This window comes from Aythya fuligula, chromosome 5 (genome assembly GCF_009819795.1).
Source record: "Aythya fuligula isolate bAytFul2 chromosome 5, bAytFul2.pri, whole genome shotgun sequence".
NCBI lineage: Eukaryota > Metazoa > Chordata > Aves > Anseriformes > Anatidae > Aythya > Aythya fuligula.
In genome coordinates this window covers 12,681,938-12,697,604 of record NC_045563.1, presented here as the reverse complement: position 1 = coordinate 12,697,604, position 15,667 = coordinate 12,681,938, and the positions used below count along the sequence as shown (strand labels likewise).

Here is a 15,667-nt window from a genome sequence, read left to right as displayed (position 1 = left end):
TACAAAAATAAGTTTCAATTTCAATTCTTTCAGTTTTTTAGTTCTTCATGACATTGTTTAGTTCTAATTCTTCTGTTCAAAATATTGAGAGGAAAAAGGGACTTTACTAAAAAAAGAAAAAAGTAATAATTCTGCCTAGTGATTGTGATTTAGGGAAAAATAAGCTGCTTCTTTTATATGTTTGTGATTGCATGTCATTCTGTAATTGTAATGCACCAAACTAAGTGGGAAGGGATTGAGGAGCACTGGAGTTCTCCACTGATGTTTTCTTTGTGTAACTCTAAACTGTTTTGACCTTTTATAGAGGAAGGATACGTAAAAATGTTTCTTCGTGGACGTCCTGTTACCATGTACATGCCCAAAGAGCAAGTGGAATCTTACAATTTGGAAGCAAAAGTAGAGCTACCAGCCAAGAGGCTTAAACTGGAATGGGTGTATCCTTTTGGTGTTGGAGGACTACTGGGAAATCAGTCATTTCTTAATGGTTTGTCTAAAATATGTTTTAGAACTAGTGTATAGCAAGATCTTTATTAATAGGGCTTGTTTCATTAGTGAGGTGTGAAGCAACATTCCATTCAAATAGGTGTTCATTTCTTGAGGCTGCGCTTTGTGAAGTACAGGGTGGCAGCTGAAAATTTTGGTTAAATGTTGCCTGAAGGTTGTGCTTGAAGCATGCTAATTAGCTGAAGATTAAATGAGGTATATTGTAAGAATGTAGTGAGCTGTGATTATTAATTAGAGTATGCATAAAATAAGCTCAGGTTTTTTTGCTAATTCTAAGCAGTAAATTATCATTTTAAACTGTATTTTGTAAAGAGTGTACCTTTGTCTTATATAGGAGTTGCTGTAACCAACTTCAGTACTTGAATAAGACCTGAATTGAATACCGTATTGCAATTGATAGGTACTAAGCAATAAAATTCATAAGATATACATATATATGTATATAACATAATACTTACATTTAGATTTGAAACTGTGTAAATGCCAAACAACCAGAGTTTTCTATTAATATCTGAGTAGACATAATTACAGAGTTCTGACTTGAAAAACATCTAGTATTTCATCACATACAGAAATTTTCATGTCTCAGTTTAATTCATAATAAGAAAATCCATCCTTTCTTGGGGGAAAAAAAAAATGACCTTTCATTTCTGTTTAATGTCAGTATATGTGATAGATGATTCAAGAAACTATAAACACAAAAAGATCTGAGTCTATTTGTAATATCCACTATGTTTAAAGAGATGAAGTCTTCATAATGACCTCTATTTCAAGCAAATACATTTTTGGTCCCAAGCATTGCAAATAGGAAGTTGCTTTGTCTTCATAAAAAAGAAAGCAGGCTGCAAATATTCTTTTTCTAAGTTGTATAAATAGAACTGTGTGTGGTTTCTGAATGCACACGGAGAGTTTCCAAAAGTCCCATTGTATTCACTAGAGATTAATGACAGATTTAGTAACCATTCTTATTATTCCTATTGCAGCTGAGCTTGTGGGTTCAACCCTACTCTGCTGGAACTGCAGAGATGATGCATACAGAAATAACTTGAAGATGAATTAAAACAAAAAGCAAAAAAAATAAAAATAACATATAAAAAAAAAAAGCCATCACAAACTTATGAAATGGATGAGATTTCAGTGATAAATACTGCTTGCAGCATTCTACCATCTAATCGTTGTGCAGGTTCTCACCATACATGACAACAGAATGGAAAGATGTCTTTTCAGGTTTGCAAGGTCCTCTGTAAAAAAGGGCATAAAAATGATGCGGGAGAAAGCATTAAGGTGCTTGCTGAAACAATAAAGCAAAAAGCACAAAGCAGATTGTCATTAGCAGTGAAATGAAGTTAATATTTCAGACTATTATAAGAAATGATAATTAGAGTTAAGTCATGATTTCAGTTTCATTAATTTCTCACTTAAGCTTACTTAATACTCCATCTGGCAAATAATCATTTATTTTTAGCTTGAGTATTCATATGTCTTCCCAGGTGTGCATCTGTGTACCTAGCAAAATCCAAAATACAAGTGTTTTCTATTAATAGAAAAGGTATGAATTAATAAAATGCTTCAACTAACTATAAATGGTTACTAAAGAGAAAGCATATTTTCCTAAAAATACTGTGCTAATGGTTTCTTTTTTTTTTTTTTTTTTCATTTGAATTAAACTGACTCATGATATCCATACTTAAAAGTTATGTCTAGGTACCTACAGGACTCAAAGAGGAATAAATTAGTAAGTAAAATAATGTCCAGTATAGAGACTATAATGATGATAAGATAAAGTGGGGACAGGAGTCTAAGATAATTTGAGGAAAAAGAGAAAACAGAACAAAACAAAAATACCATAGGCATTCATTCCAGTTAAATTGGAGAAGCCGAGTTGTTTGCATGGAGGATAAGAGAACTGGAGTAGGAGAAAACATCTTTGTAGTGACCAATCAGCCTGGCTGTGGGATTATAGTCAGAAATGCATTGTAATGTAAAATTGGGCATAGAGGAACAAGATATTGCAGGTGAGATGGAGAGATGGAAAGGGCAAAGCAGTCTATGATGAGAAACAGAAGCAAGAAAATCTAATCTATGTAGCTGAAACATAAACGGGTTTTACAATCTTATTAGTAGATATCTGAGTAAGTCAAAAAAAAGCTTCAGATGATCAGATATATTCAGATATGAAGAAACAGAAATGCTGAATAATGAAGTGTGAGGCAGGGCTGGAGCAGAGTGGGCAATCCGAGCGAGACATCGGCACTGGAGACATCGGCACTGGAGACATCAGGGAGGGAGCTGTGATCTGCAAAGAGCCATTTGAGACTAGCTCATTTGGCAAGCAGATTTGACACAAAGGCTGCAGGCTTAGTGAAAAGAAAAGGTCAAGATAACATTCGCTGAAGTGCCAACTCACCAAATCAAAGTTGGAGCCACCAAATCAGAGGGTGGGAAACTGCAAGGAGAAGGAGAGATCAACCCCAGGAGTTTAAATTTGAGAATAAAAGACTGTTAGAGAAAAACTGAGTATTTGACAACAGCAGTTATGCATAGGGCTGAATGAAGCATTGTTCCCAACAGGAAGAATGGTAGAAAAGGGAGATTTTCCCCAAAGAATGTGATCTTCTCCATTTAATGGCTATTTTTATGCACAGATTTCTTCCTCATGTATGTGTCTATTTATTTATTTATTACACTATCTTAAACTGTTAGCTCATCATCAACTTGCTTATATTTTGCTAAACTTAGGGGACTTTTTTTGCTTCAGTTAATGATGGTATCTGGCTTTATAAAGAAAAACAAATTTGAACAAATAAAAAATCCTGCAATCTAAAGTAGTAACTCTAATCTTTACAGACGGATTAGAAATTGATAATAAATATTTTATAACTTCAATATTCTATGATTAGAAATTGATAGTAAATATTTTATAACCTAAATATTTGTTGTTTTCACTTCTTCAGGTTTGAATATGTGAAATTTTAAGGAACTTTGGCAGAAAAACTCCAGCTTGGGAGCTTAAAAACTCTATTTTTGATTGTGTATTTTAATGGTTGAGTATGCAGCACTACTTCTATTATATTTAATAAACAGACAAACCCAGCAAGCTGTTATTTAAGTTCCTGTTTCAGGAATAACATAACATGATCATACAGTAAGGACCTATAGTTAACATGGGTGTTTTAGTTTGTCTGCATTATCCTTGGCCATGGAGAACAGTGCACAAATATCTTCTTAATATCAGATATTTGGTGTTTCAGTGCCTTCCTATACATCTCCCACAGCCAGTTTCTCCATATTGACTGAGTTAGAACGCTGCTGTTTTGCCAAGATTCTGCTGATACTGTTCCTCTCTGTTCCCATAAAAAGGGAAAGCCAAAATAGTTGTAGTCCCTAATGACTCTTCATAAGAATAAAACTACATAATTTGGCTGAATTAACATTCAGTCTAAATGAAATTTATTTCTGGATTAATTCCATTTAGTTCATTGTATTAATTTCAGATTAGTGTTGATATGACTAGCATAAGAATCTGGGCCACTGCCTTTTAAATGCTACAAAAATAACGTAGGATGCAACCCTTCTACGTTTTTTTATTCATCTGGTTGGTAATGACCAGAATAATGAAATCAATCAACCTGAACAGAGGATAATGTAATCAATCCTAATGTAATACAGAGAGATGTACTGAAGGACTTATTAATGTTTTCACCAAGTCCAAATTTTTATTTTAACTGGTCAACCAGTGTAAATAGTAAATACATTTGGGACAAAATTAATGTTTCCTTAGTCTGGCATTTAGAGAAATTCAGAAGATGCTGAGGGGATAGTATGCCTACAAAATCCTGCCTCTGTCTATTTTACCATGTATTTTCTGTATGATATATAGGTTTTCAGGCACTCAGATGGTGAAATGCTTTAGCTTTCCCTGCTGTAGGAAGGGAGGGAGTTCTGAAGGGTCTCAAGTGATAAAGCTGTGCTCAAGCCAAGGGATGCTGCCTATCAGGAAATACATGACAGAAAATCTGTTTCATTTTTCCTTATTTTGAATGTTCTAAATTCATATATAATGTTGTTGCATCTTGACAAACATGCTAGCTATGGATATCGGGGTCGGGACTGTCGCAGTAACCTCTATCTTCTTCCAACGGGCGAAACTGTATATTTTATTGCATCTGTAGTCGTGTTATTCAATGTTGAAGAACAACTTCAGAGACATTACACTGGTCATAACGATGATGTGAAGTGGTAAGTCATCCACTGTACTTTTATTTTTCTCTCATAAAACAGTATTTGGTTGGTAATACTTTGTTCTTTTCTTGTAACAGTTTTGAACGTTTCATATAGTCTAACCTGGCGTATGTTGGTTCCTTAAGCCTGACAATGCATTTGCACAATCAAATAAAGCTCTGATAGTAGTCATGGTAAGGATGTCTCATAGCTCTAATCTAGTCATCACAAAGCAACTGCTGTGAAGATTCGGTCTCAAAGACTTGAGGATATCCGGATATGTCCCTCAGCAGAGCCTGACTTTGCTTGCAAAGCCTGCCTTGAAGTCTGTGCTCCTGTATGTGCTGTGCTGCTTACTTTGGAGGTGTCTATATGCAATTGCTCTATAGATGTTCTCCAAGTTACCACTTTTCTCTCTCTCAGTTGCTAACAATTCCTACTTGTATTTACCCAAGAAAACTTATTTTCCATAAGTGATATACTTTCTACATTGAGAATACAAAAATGTAGAAATCTGACTATAGATCTGCTAATCTTCATTGCTCTGTTTTTACTCACCATCCTTGTTGAAGTAGGATTGAATTATGAAATTCATTTTATCTGGGTCTGGTCCTTTAGGCTCAGTCTAATCAGTAAAACAGTTTTAATCTCATCTGCAGTCTCCCTGGTAGTCTTCAAGCACGTGTACATCATGGCAAATATCCTGCAAACTTGTCCTGAGCAGTCTGGTTTGTCTGCTGTCATTCAGACATGCCAGCTTGAGCTTCAAAGTGATTTTGCTGTGTTTAAGTTTAGAGGATATTAGATATCAGGAAATATCAGTATCATTGAATTGAAATATAAATAAACATATGGTTTATCTTGACTGTATCTGTCTACTTGCTGAGTGTAGCTGAAAAAGAGCACCCAGATTATCTGATGGGCCCTAACATGTAAACTGAGTTTGACATCCTTTCTTTGAGTTAAGGTTTATAAAACACCTGTTGTCACTGAAAGCCAAAAATAGAACTGATAATCAAATCTTTGCATTGTGAGCACATTTCATAAAACTGAATTATTTGTGTAATCTACCCCTTTTAAAAGGAGATCTTAACTTGGACCTGTTCCATCTCATCTCTTTAAAATTTTCTGATTCTTTAGATATTTCAAATCTTTGTTTTATTAGAAAGGGGATACATTTCTACATCATAAAGCTAAATGAATTATTGCCACAGTTCATTTTTTCAGGGTACTTTGCCTCTAGATCTGTATGCAAAGCAGATGCAGTGAAAGAAGAATTAAGATAGAATTTAGGCAAAAGTGGGCTGTACTCTAGTTAGAGACATTAATACTGGTAAATTTTACAGTTTTAATTTTAGAAGTTACATTATCAGATTTCTGATTTTTATATACTACTTTTTTTTTTTTTTTTTTTTTTTTTTTTTTAAAAGACACCAAACAAAAAAACTCCTTTAGTAACCTTTTAAAAAATATTACTGAGAAGAATTTGGTATCACCCCAGAGGAGTTGCTGCAGTACATTGGTTAACAAAGTCTAGCGAGCAATTTGTCTTATCTTTGAGTGGATAAATATGTTTGGTCTGGAAGACTGTCACTAGACTGCATTTACGATGCTGACCGTATCTCTACAACATTCGATGAGACATAGCTGAAATTAGATAACTAGCTCAAATCATGAAGTCCTTATACATTGTAAGCAGTTAATTCTAGGTGAGATGAGTCCCATCATGAGACTGGTGCTTGTCTGATACATGCTTTGAGGTATTAGGACTTAAGCAAATTACCACTTTGTTCATAAGTTTTTGGAGTGAAAGAGCATGACAATAATTACCAGTTCTGTTTTTATGATTTTAAAATATTAACATGTGTGCTGTGTTTTGTATGACTAAAATAAGTCTGTTTACTACATGCTCAAGCAAAAATCTAATGGAATATATAGTAAGTGCCTATAAGTTTGCCCTCTGTCTGTCTTGCTTTTTTTAGCCTGGCTGTCCATCCTGATAGGATCACTATAGCCACAGGTCAAGTTGCAGGTACATCTAAGGATGGAAAAGTGAGTAACTCCTTTGCTGACATATAACTGGTTTTATTTCACAGGAATATGTTACCGAGAAGATAAATGCTATATCCTTTTCATGTGGCAGTTAAACTGGTTTTAAATTTTACAACTGAACACAAACAAAATTTAATTTGAGAGTGCCTGTTGCACAATGTCAGATTTATCCTGTTCCATTATCAAGATCAGTCTGGTTTCTGGTTCCATTACTTATAAAGACCAAAGTAATTTGGGAGTTGGTCTCCAAAAGAGACTTGAAAGGATAAGCCTGTAAGGGAGACCTGAGAGTGAAAATGGATGTCGGGAAAAGAGGAGAAGCAAAGGAGATTAAATTGTATGTTACACCCCTTCATTTCTGACCACAGCTACCAAACCCAAAGTACAAATAAAAAAGGCTTTATGTTTTTATGTTGCTGAAAAAAAAAAAATATTCTTGCCACCATCAAGACAAGAATAATCGTTTATTATTATCGTTATTATTGTAAAGCTTAGTTGTAAGCTAGGAATTTATTTGAATATAGTATGATGAACCTCACCTCAAAGAGCTGACAAGTGAGAAAAAATGAATACAAGCAGGGGCAGGAAATGAATGAATAAAAAGTTGCTCAGCATAAACGCAGCTGACTTTGTAGCAAAACTATTGCAAAATTTTGGGTAGATGTCAAAAGAATTTTAAGGCAGGATAAAAAAAAAAATCCTCAATATGGATAGTATAAGTAAATTAGGAAAACAAAATCCAGTTGCACAGTATAATGTTTATCTAAAGATAACTTAGTTGAGTAACATAAAATATTATTTTCTACTGTGTGTTGGAGAAATCTCTGGTACTTTTTTAAAATTCATAAGTGCAATTTTTCATGACTGTATTTGTGAAATAAAACCTGAAAGCTTGATACATATATTTGTATATGTACATATGTACGTATATATAGAGAGAATCTTTATATAAATACTATTTCTAAAAGAAATAGATTTTTTTTAGGATAATTTCACAATTTATGAGAGGACGACTGGTTGTTACTTTTATATATATATATATATATATATGTAATAAAAGCTATTTCATTTGAAAAGGCATGGAAACACAGAACTAAAATATGGCCTTCGTTGTTTTCTTGTAAAGTATGAAGACACTATGTTTTTAAACATAGCCATTTTTAAAATAAAACTTAGTAAGCATGTACTTCCTGGGGTTGCCCTCTAGTGGCTTTGAGATGCATTTCTGTCTTCACATTTACCGTGTGGGGCTGTCTCTGTTACCCAAGTCAGGAATTGAGAGGAGGAAGGAGGAATCACGTTTTGATGAATTGTTCTTGGGCTATTTGCCTACAGTTTAGAAATTCTTGATCTTTTTTGCACTTATCGTTTGATGGTGACCAGAATAATTTTGTTCGCTTTACATTGATGGTCCTCAGCGTACCAGTAGGTCTCGTGTTGCAAGGTCATCAATGGTTTTCACTTAATGTTTTAAGACATTCTTCATTAACTTCAGTGAGCTACCAAAGATCACTGAGACTTGAAATGCTGTGAACTCTAGATACTTAATCCCAGATATTGATCCTAGGCATGGTAATCAGTAAATCATTTGTAGTGTCTCAGTCCTTATACAGTTGGCTCAAGAGAAGTTATGATAGCTTTCATACCTTAAATAGTTTTAAAATGTTATTTGGATCCATTCACTTTTTTTTTTTTTTTTCCAATTCTGATATTTTTTGCTGCCATTCTCTCAACTGTTATTTCTGTGTCTATTTTATAGCAATTACCACCACACGTACGTGTTTGGGATTCTGTAACTCTGAATACACTGCATGTCATTGGAATGGGGTTTTTTGACCGAGCCGTCACTTGCATTGCTTTTTCTAAATCTGTAAGTAAAGTAAAAGAGTCATACCAAGAGTGTTTGCCAAACAGGTCTTTGAAGGCTTGCAAATTTAGCTTCAGTGACCAAAGCAAATATCCATGCTTTTTTTTTTTTTCCCTTTAGCTGCTTCTTTAGTGGAATAAACCTTGTAGCCCAGTTGTTTCCAATGGTTTGTAGCCCAGTTGCTTCCAATGGTTTGTCATTATTAAAGTTAGCAATATTTCAGCAGTTTCAGGTCTACCACGTGCAGACCATAACACGCAATTAAGTTCTTCAGGGACAAACAGTTGCAGGAATATGGGTGACAATATTTTAAATGAATTAGAAAAAAGAGGAGTGAATTGAGAGAGCTGGCTCGCTACAAAGGTGAAAGAATGCAGATCAAGGTCGGCTTTGAAGGATAAAATGTGTTATTGCAGAGGATTGCTATTGGCAGATGCTATACAAGAAAGCAAGTGTTTAATGTATTTGCTTTATGCTATGATTTCACAGTCATAGCTTAGCTTGTTTTGAGTATCACTTCCCAACCTATATCAGTGTTGTATTTCTCATTTCAAACAGCCCTGTCTTCAGGCTACTAATTCCTGTTCATTTCACCTCTTGATTTGTGTTGGCACAATTATTTTTGTAGCTGTGCCTGAGATACGTATTGGGACCTAATGCATTAGAAAAACGACCAAGCAAAATTATACATAAACAAAATCAAATAGTTTCTTTGGGTCTTTTTTTCCGCTCTAAAATTGATTTATTTCCAGAAAAGATTCACTCTGTGATAGTGCAAACTTCTGTGTTGGCTCATCTCAAGAGGCAGCAACACGTGGCTGTACTATGGGTGGCAGGAGAAAGACTGTCAGCAGTGCTGCCAAAAGAAGGCTCATGTATCCACAGGCTCAGCCTGTTCCAGCAAGCTTATCCACAGTCAAAGCTGACATGGTTAATACCAGGAACAACATAAATAAATAAATCATATTTGAATGAGCTGGAAAGCAGTTAGAAGTTACTTGATGGTTTATTCCATTGTACACAGAAGGCTAGGAATGAATCCCTCCCAAATTAGGAAAAAAAAAGGTCTGAAAACTACCTTCTAGAGAGTTGCTACTTGGAAAAAGATCTGGTGATTATACAGCACTTAACATCACTAGTGAGACCTGTGCTACCAGTCAGCTCCCCTCAGTTCAGGTAGAGTCCCGGTTGGAGTTCCTCCTCTAGTCTCGGGATTCACACCCCAGAGGAAGGGGTATGGAGAGTCTATCTAATATGCTGCATGAAGTAAGACTGAATGAATTAGGGTCATTACGATGAGAAAGACTGATAGAAGATGGATCTATTGTCATAGTTCCATCTTCATCTTTGTCAAGACACATGTCAGGAATAAGTCTTTTTTATTTTTTTATAATATTCCCTGATTTTGGTCCACTATTCCTCTATGAAGAGTGAAATTGATCCCTGTGTCCATAGTAGATCTGACAAGAAGTAATTGATTAAATTGCAAGAAACAAACTCCATATAATCATGAAGAAAAGCCTTCTTAATAATATGGATAATGTGTGGTTTGCCTTGGGAAGTTGCATCACTGAATTTTTAAAAAGAGATTCATACCTTATTCCTGCCAAAGTCTATTTGTCTACAGTTTGCCAGAGTTCCTTTTTGAGATCCCTTTTTAGCCCTATTTTTCAGTGATACTATAAATAATTATATTTCTTGAAGATCTGTGGGATAAGTAGAAGTATAACAATGTAAACAAATGATTTTAAACTACAGAGGATTATTTAAGTATTTTAGAAACATATAAATACATATCTAATGTTTATTGGGGGATGTATTAATATTTTCCATGTTTTGCTTCAGAATGGAGGAAGTAGCCTGTGTTCAGTGGATGACTCAAATGACCACGTGCTTTCAGTGTGGGACTGGCAGAAAGAAGAAAAGCTGGCAGATGTCAAGGTGTTGCAATAAGATATTTTGTACTACTTATGGACATCTGGATTTCTTGCAATTTCTTGTCTTGTGACTTTTTAGCATTTCCATTATATAAAAGGCAAAGAACATGAAGAACATGCATGTTTCCTCTTGCTGTTGAGATTATCCTAATAGCTTTTTTCTTTTCTTTTTTTTCTTCTTCTTTTTTATTTTCCTATTGTATTCATTCTACAATTTATTAGAAAAGTCTGGGAAATAATGGTAGGACCATGTGCAGAAAAGAAGCACCTTAAACTAAGCTTCATAAAGAATGATTCGTTATCTGATACTAACAAAGTTATCCTTCAAAATTATCTTTAAAAATAGTAATCTTTTTGACTTTAGTCTTTTTTGCTTCAGAATATCCTATCAAAGTATTTCAATCTATGCTATTAAGTGAATGGCTCAAATTTTTTTCTTACATTAGTTGATCAATTTATCTAACTAGAGAACAATTTCATATTGTTTTGTTTTCTTTGATTTTTAAATTTTGATACAATGTTTTTCTTTTTCCTTTCAAGTGCTCTAATGAAGCTGTATTTGCTGCAGATTTTCACCCTACTGATACAAATATAATAGTTACTTGTGGAAAATCACACCTTTATTTTTGGACACTAGAAGGGAATTCCCTTATTAAAAAGCAAGGATTATTTGAGGTAAAATAACATGTTTCTTTAGTTTTGTGTTTATAGTAATGGTACAGTCATACAGTAGTAAGAGTTAATAAAGTTTGAGGAAATCAAAGCAACACGATCATGTTGCTTTGAAATTTGAAATTTTATAGAACCTTAGATAGCATTCATGGTATGGCACAGAGACTTTTGAATGAGCTGTCATCACAATGAAGTTTTGGAGTGCAGTTACCGTTCTGTTCCTTGCATTCCTCTTCCTATATTCTTTATAGTTCCCTACTCTAACAAAATAAAAATACCTTAAAACTCCTTATGCTTCCTTTAAATTAAAAAACAAAAACAAAAACCAAAAATGTGGCATATGCCTTTTAAAAAAAATATTTTGTCAAGGGAAAGACAAAACCTCCTCTAGTTCAGTTATAAATTACGTGACTATGAGTATTCTTTCCTTTACCTCTGTTCTGCTCAGATACCTAGACTTATGTAATTGAAATACAGACTGAGCTGGACACTATCTGTTAAATATTTTCATTTCAAGGTCTTGATTTGGTTTTGTTCTTAAATACAGACTAAGCTTTACAGCAGTGGCGTGCACAAATGAGGGGTGTCGCAATGACTGCAGATAACTACAGTAGGGCCAATTTAACTGCTTGCAGAGTTGTGACTTGCAAGTATAGTCAAAACAACTATTTTGCAATGTCAATTTATGTACTTTGTGTGAAATAAGGTCGAGATGCAGAGATAAAGCATTTAAATTTTGTTAGTTTTTATTTTTCATTTTTATTTTTATCTTCTAGGCTACTTGCTCTAGGCTGCCTCTGTTATGGTTCTGTTGTTCATTTTGGTTTTTGCAAATGTAAAGCTGTGGTGGCCCTAGTTTAATAACAGTTCCTTGTTTGAGGAAGAAAAGAGGCCATACAAACTAGTAGTCAACAAACTTTGTAAATCATGTCCTTAAACACTACTAGCTAGTGAATTTTTTGTCCTCTTATCCTTTTCACCAATTGTTGCTGTCAGTAACTTAAATGCAGGGTCTCAAAGCAACATTTCCATTACCGAACCTTAGCCTTCTTTCAAGAGACGATTTCTGAATTTTTACACTGCAGATTGACTTTCCCATTATATGTTTTCCCCTAGAAACCGTAGAGTTAAAAACTCTATTAATATAGAATTTACTTGCATCTTTGGCCATTTGAAATACTTAAAGCCTTTGGGATGAGGAGGGAGTTGGGGGATTCCGTTTGTGTCAGAACATTCCTGGTCTTGTGTTAAAAGCTGGCATGCCTTCTCGCTCGCTGCAGGAATGCATCCATAACTTGTAGTTAAAGTGTGTAGTTTTGGGACACCAACCTCTACTGGTACATCTTTTGCCTTTGCACAAAGTAGCAGTTTAGACTGTGGTAATGTATTTAACTCTTGTGAAGACAATTAAGTAGTAACACAATTGTGTAAGACTACATTAAAATACTGAAACGCATACAGCTAAAATGACTGGGTTTTGCTGTGACTGTGTATTTTTCATAACTGTACAGAAACAAGAGAAGCCAAAGTTTGTCCTGTGTGTGACCTTTTCTGAAAATGGTGATACTATTACAGGAGACTCAAGTGGAAACATTTTGGTTTGGGGGAAAGGTAAGACAAGATTGAAGCTAATAGTGATTCTTTATTGTAAAAGACTGGATTTTACATAAACATAATCTCATTTTAAGAAGAAAAGATTTTGTTTATTTTGAGTTCTTTTCTGAAACCAATTCAGTCTGAATTCTCTACCAGCTCTTAAAAAACATAGAATGGCTTGGGTTGGAAGGGAACTCAAAGATCATCTAGTTCCAACATACACCTGACTGCCATAGCACAAAGTTGTATAGAATGTGTTCTCTGTGAGTGGTGAATCATGGAGCAGTGCTAGCAATCATGGATTTTACTGGTAATAAGTAATTGAAGGAGAAGTTCGTTTCCTTAATTAAGGTGACAGCAAGAAACACAGTTAACCGAAGTGATGATCTCAAATCTCTTATATCGTCACTCAGTGCAGTGTTGGCAAAAATTATGCCTATTGATATATACTTTAAAAAAGACAACAGATAGCTTTGTTTGTTTCCTTAGGGAGCCAAGTTAAATATATGCAGGTTTAATTGAATTCCTCAGTTTTATTTCAAAAGAACAGATGGATAGGACAAACTTCTTAAAAAGCATTTTCTAGTAAGGAAAGACTAAGTTAGGCAGCAGAAGATAATTTCCTGCCGGAAGGCAAACAGCAACAACATCTTAAACGTTTAGTTAGTATGTGAGGTGCCATGCATAGAAATAAGGAGAATCCCCTGAAGGAGGCCTTATTAGTATAAAAGAAAAGGATATGGACAAGAGCTTCGTGTTTACTCTGTGCCTTCTCCCAGGATACTCAAGATGAAGGACAGAAGACCTGGGAGCAACATGGTGAATCAGTTACACAGCTGGACCTTACTGAGCTGTGTTTATAGACTTTTTTCATCTGAAGACTACCAGCTACTAAAACTGTTAGTTTTCTGTTTGTGCTTTTGAGCAATCGGTATATATGACGTTGCTGTGGAAAGGGATGGGTATCATTTTTATACCTCAGCTTCTCTTTTATTCTTCATTTCTTTTTTCCTTTGATATTTTAAAGCAAGATACTTCAACACATTTTCTTCCAAATAAAGTTTAGAAATTGCATAGTATCATCTCCTTCCTGTTCTTGGTTGTTATTTTGGACTGCCAACAAACAAGGGAGACAGTGGCAGCTGCTGGCATGGCAGGGTCAGTGCAGTGCTCAGATGCTGGTTTGCCTTTGTGCCAGTAGACTTATTTCTGCTTCAACTGCAAGCGGTCTTTCCCTGTTTCCCAGAAACAAAGGACAATTATTTGTATGCTGCAAGATCTCCTCACCTCTAGTGGTTCTTTTCAGATGAGAACAAAAGTCCGTTCTTGATATTCTATTTTATTACAGATTATTTTCTGTGTTTTCACTATTTTTGATTTAGAGCTGCATGTTCAGGTGAGGGCTGCTTCCACCATTTCAGAGAACCCTTAGCAAGAAGTTCTCTGAACTGAAAACATTCATAACTGACATACATATCTGTAGATGTGGCTAGAAGCAAATGTGACTCTATAATGGAAAAAGCATTTTGTCTTCCTAATTTGCATCAGCCCCTCACTTGTGCTAAAGTTAGCCAGGTTTTGATGCAAAGTGCATGTTTAAGTAACGGGAATCACCAACAATAGCTTCTTTGTATTTTGCAATTGTAATGGGTATCAAATTTGAGATATTCAATCTAATGTAGCTGGTTTGAACATGTTTTAAGACTAAGAAGGTGCTCGAAGACACTAAGCTCATTAATAAAGAGGTACAAGCTCTTTTGGGACGTGATTCAGCATCTTCTGCCAGACCAGAAAGGACTTCTAACATAGACTTCAGGACAAGTTAGGTGTCTGATGGCTGTGGAACATCCTCGGAGGATACCAAGTGGTTGGGTTATGTTTTTTTTGTTTGTTTGTTTGTTTGTTTGTTTTTTGTTTTTTTTTTTTTTAATAACATGCATAGTTCAAGTGTGATGACATCACGCTGCAGTTCAAGTGTGATATCAAAGAGTTTAGCTTAAATCCCCATAAAAGGTTTAAATGAACCTGTTTTACTTGATGTTTGAATTTGACTAAGAGAATATGTATACTTTTCATTTCTGAGATGAGGGCAATATGGTTTTGAGATGAAGGGGGAATATGTTTTTGAGATGGCCTGATGTGTTCTCATTTTGTGGGTCTGAGCATTTTGGTGCAACACTATTCCCACCATTAGCGCTGTTTAGACATAATCCTTGGGAAGTAGAGAAATGGACAAAAGAACAAAGCTGGGGTAAAAGGACTCATTAAGCTGAGTATTTCACTAGTAGATCTGTTCTCCTTATATCCAGGTACCAATAGAATAAGCCACGCAGTTCAAGGGGCACATGAAGGCGGAATATTTGCACTCTGTATGCTGCGAGATGGCACATTAGTATCAGGAGGTGGAAAAGACCGAAAGCTAATATCTTGGAATGGAAATTACCAAAAACTTCACAAAACTGAGGTGATATCACCTATCTTTAAATTTCCTCTGCCACTCAAAGTGAAATTTTAACTGTCTTCTGAAGAAATCTTTTAAAATCTTTTTCTTTCCTTATGGATATACATTCTTTCAAAAAACGAATCAATGGTGAAATGTCATATTCTGTGATAATGAGCCTGTGAGAGTCTGAGAGCCTGTTTATTAAAATCTGTTCATACACTGACATTCCTTCATATTTTAAATATTACATTTTCTTTTGAATTTTTTATTGGGGACTAACACTGAATTTTTCAAAACCTAGTTTGCGATTAAAGAAATATACCTTGCAAAAAAAGTACTAGCAATAAAAAGCCTGACACTGAATGGAAATGCTTA

General features: G+C 34.9%; 1 protein-coding gene across 6 annotated transcripts in view; it reads left to right on the top strand.

Moving 5' to 3' along the window:
* The window catches only part of EML1 (EMAP like 1), a 122,012-nt gene that overhangs the window by 93,659 nt on the left and 12,686 nt on the right, over positions 1 to 15,667 (top strand). For all 6 annotated transcript variants that reach the window (XM_032188353.1, XM_032188356.1, XM_032188354.1 and 3 more), the window contains 8 exons: positions 305 to 434; positions 4,594 to 4,743; positions 6,708 to 6,777; positions 8,537 to 8,647; positions 10,490 to 10,585; positions 11,122 to 11,256; positions 12,765 to 12,864; positions 15,159 to 15,313. In XM_032188353.1, the coding sequence (XP_032044244.1) occupies positions 305 to 434; positions 4,594 to 4,743; positions 6,708 to 6,777; positions 8,537 to 8,647; positions 10,490 to 10,585; positions 11,122 to 11,256; positions 12,765 to 12,864; positions 15,159 to 15,313 (947 nt within the window). The remainder of the gene's footprint in view (positions 1 to 304; positions 435 to 4,593; positions 4,744 to 6,707; positions 6,778 to 8,536; positions 8,648 to 10,489; positions 10,586 to 11,121; positions 11,257 to 12,764; positions 12,865 to 15,158; positions 15,314 to 15,667) is intronic.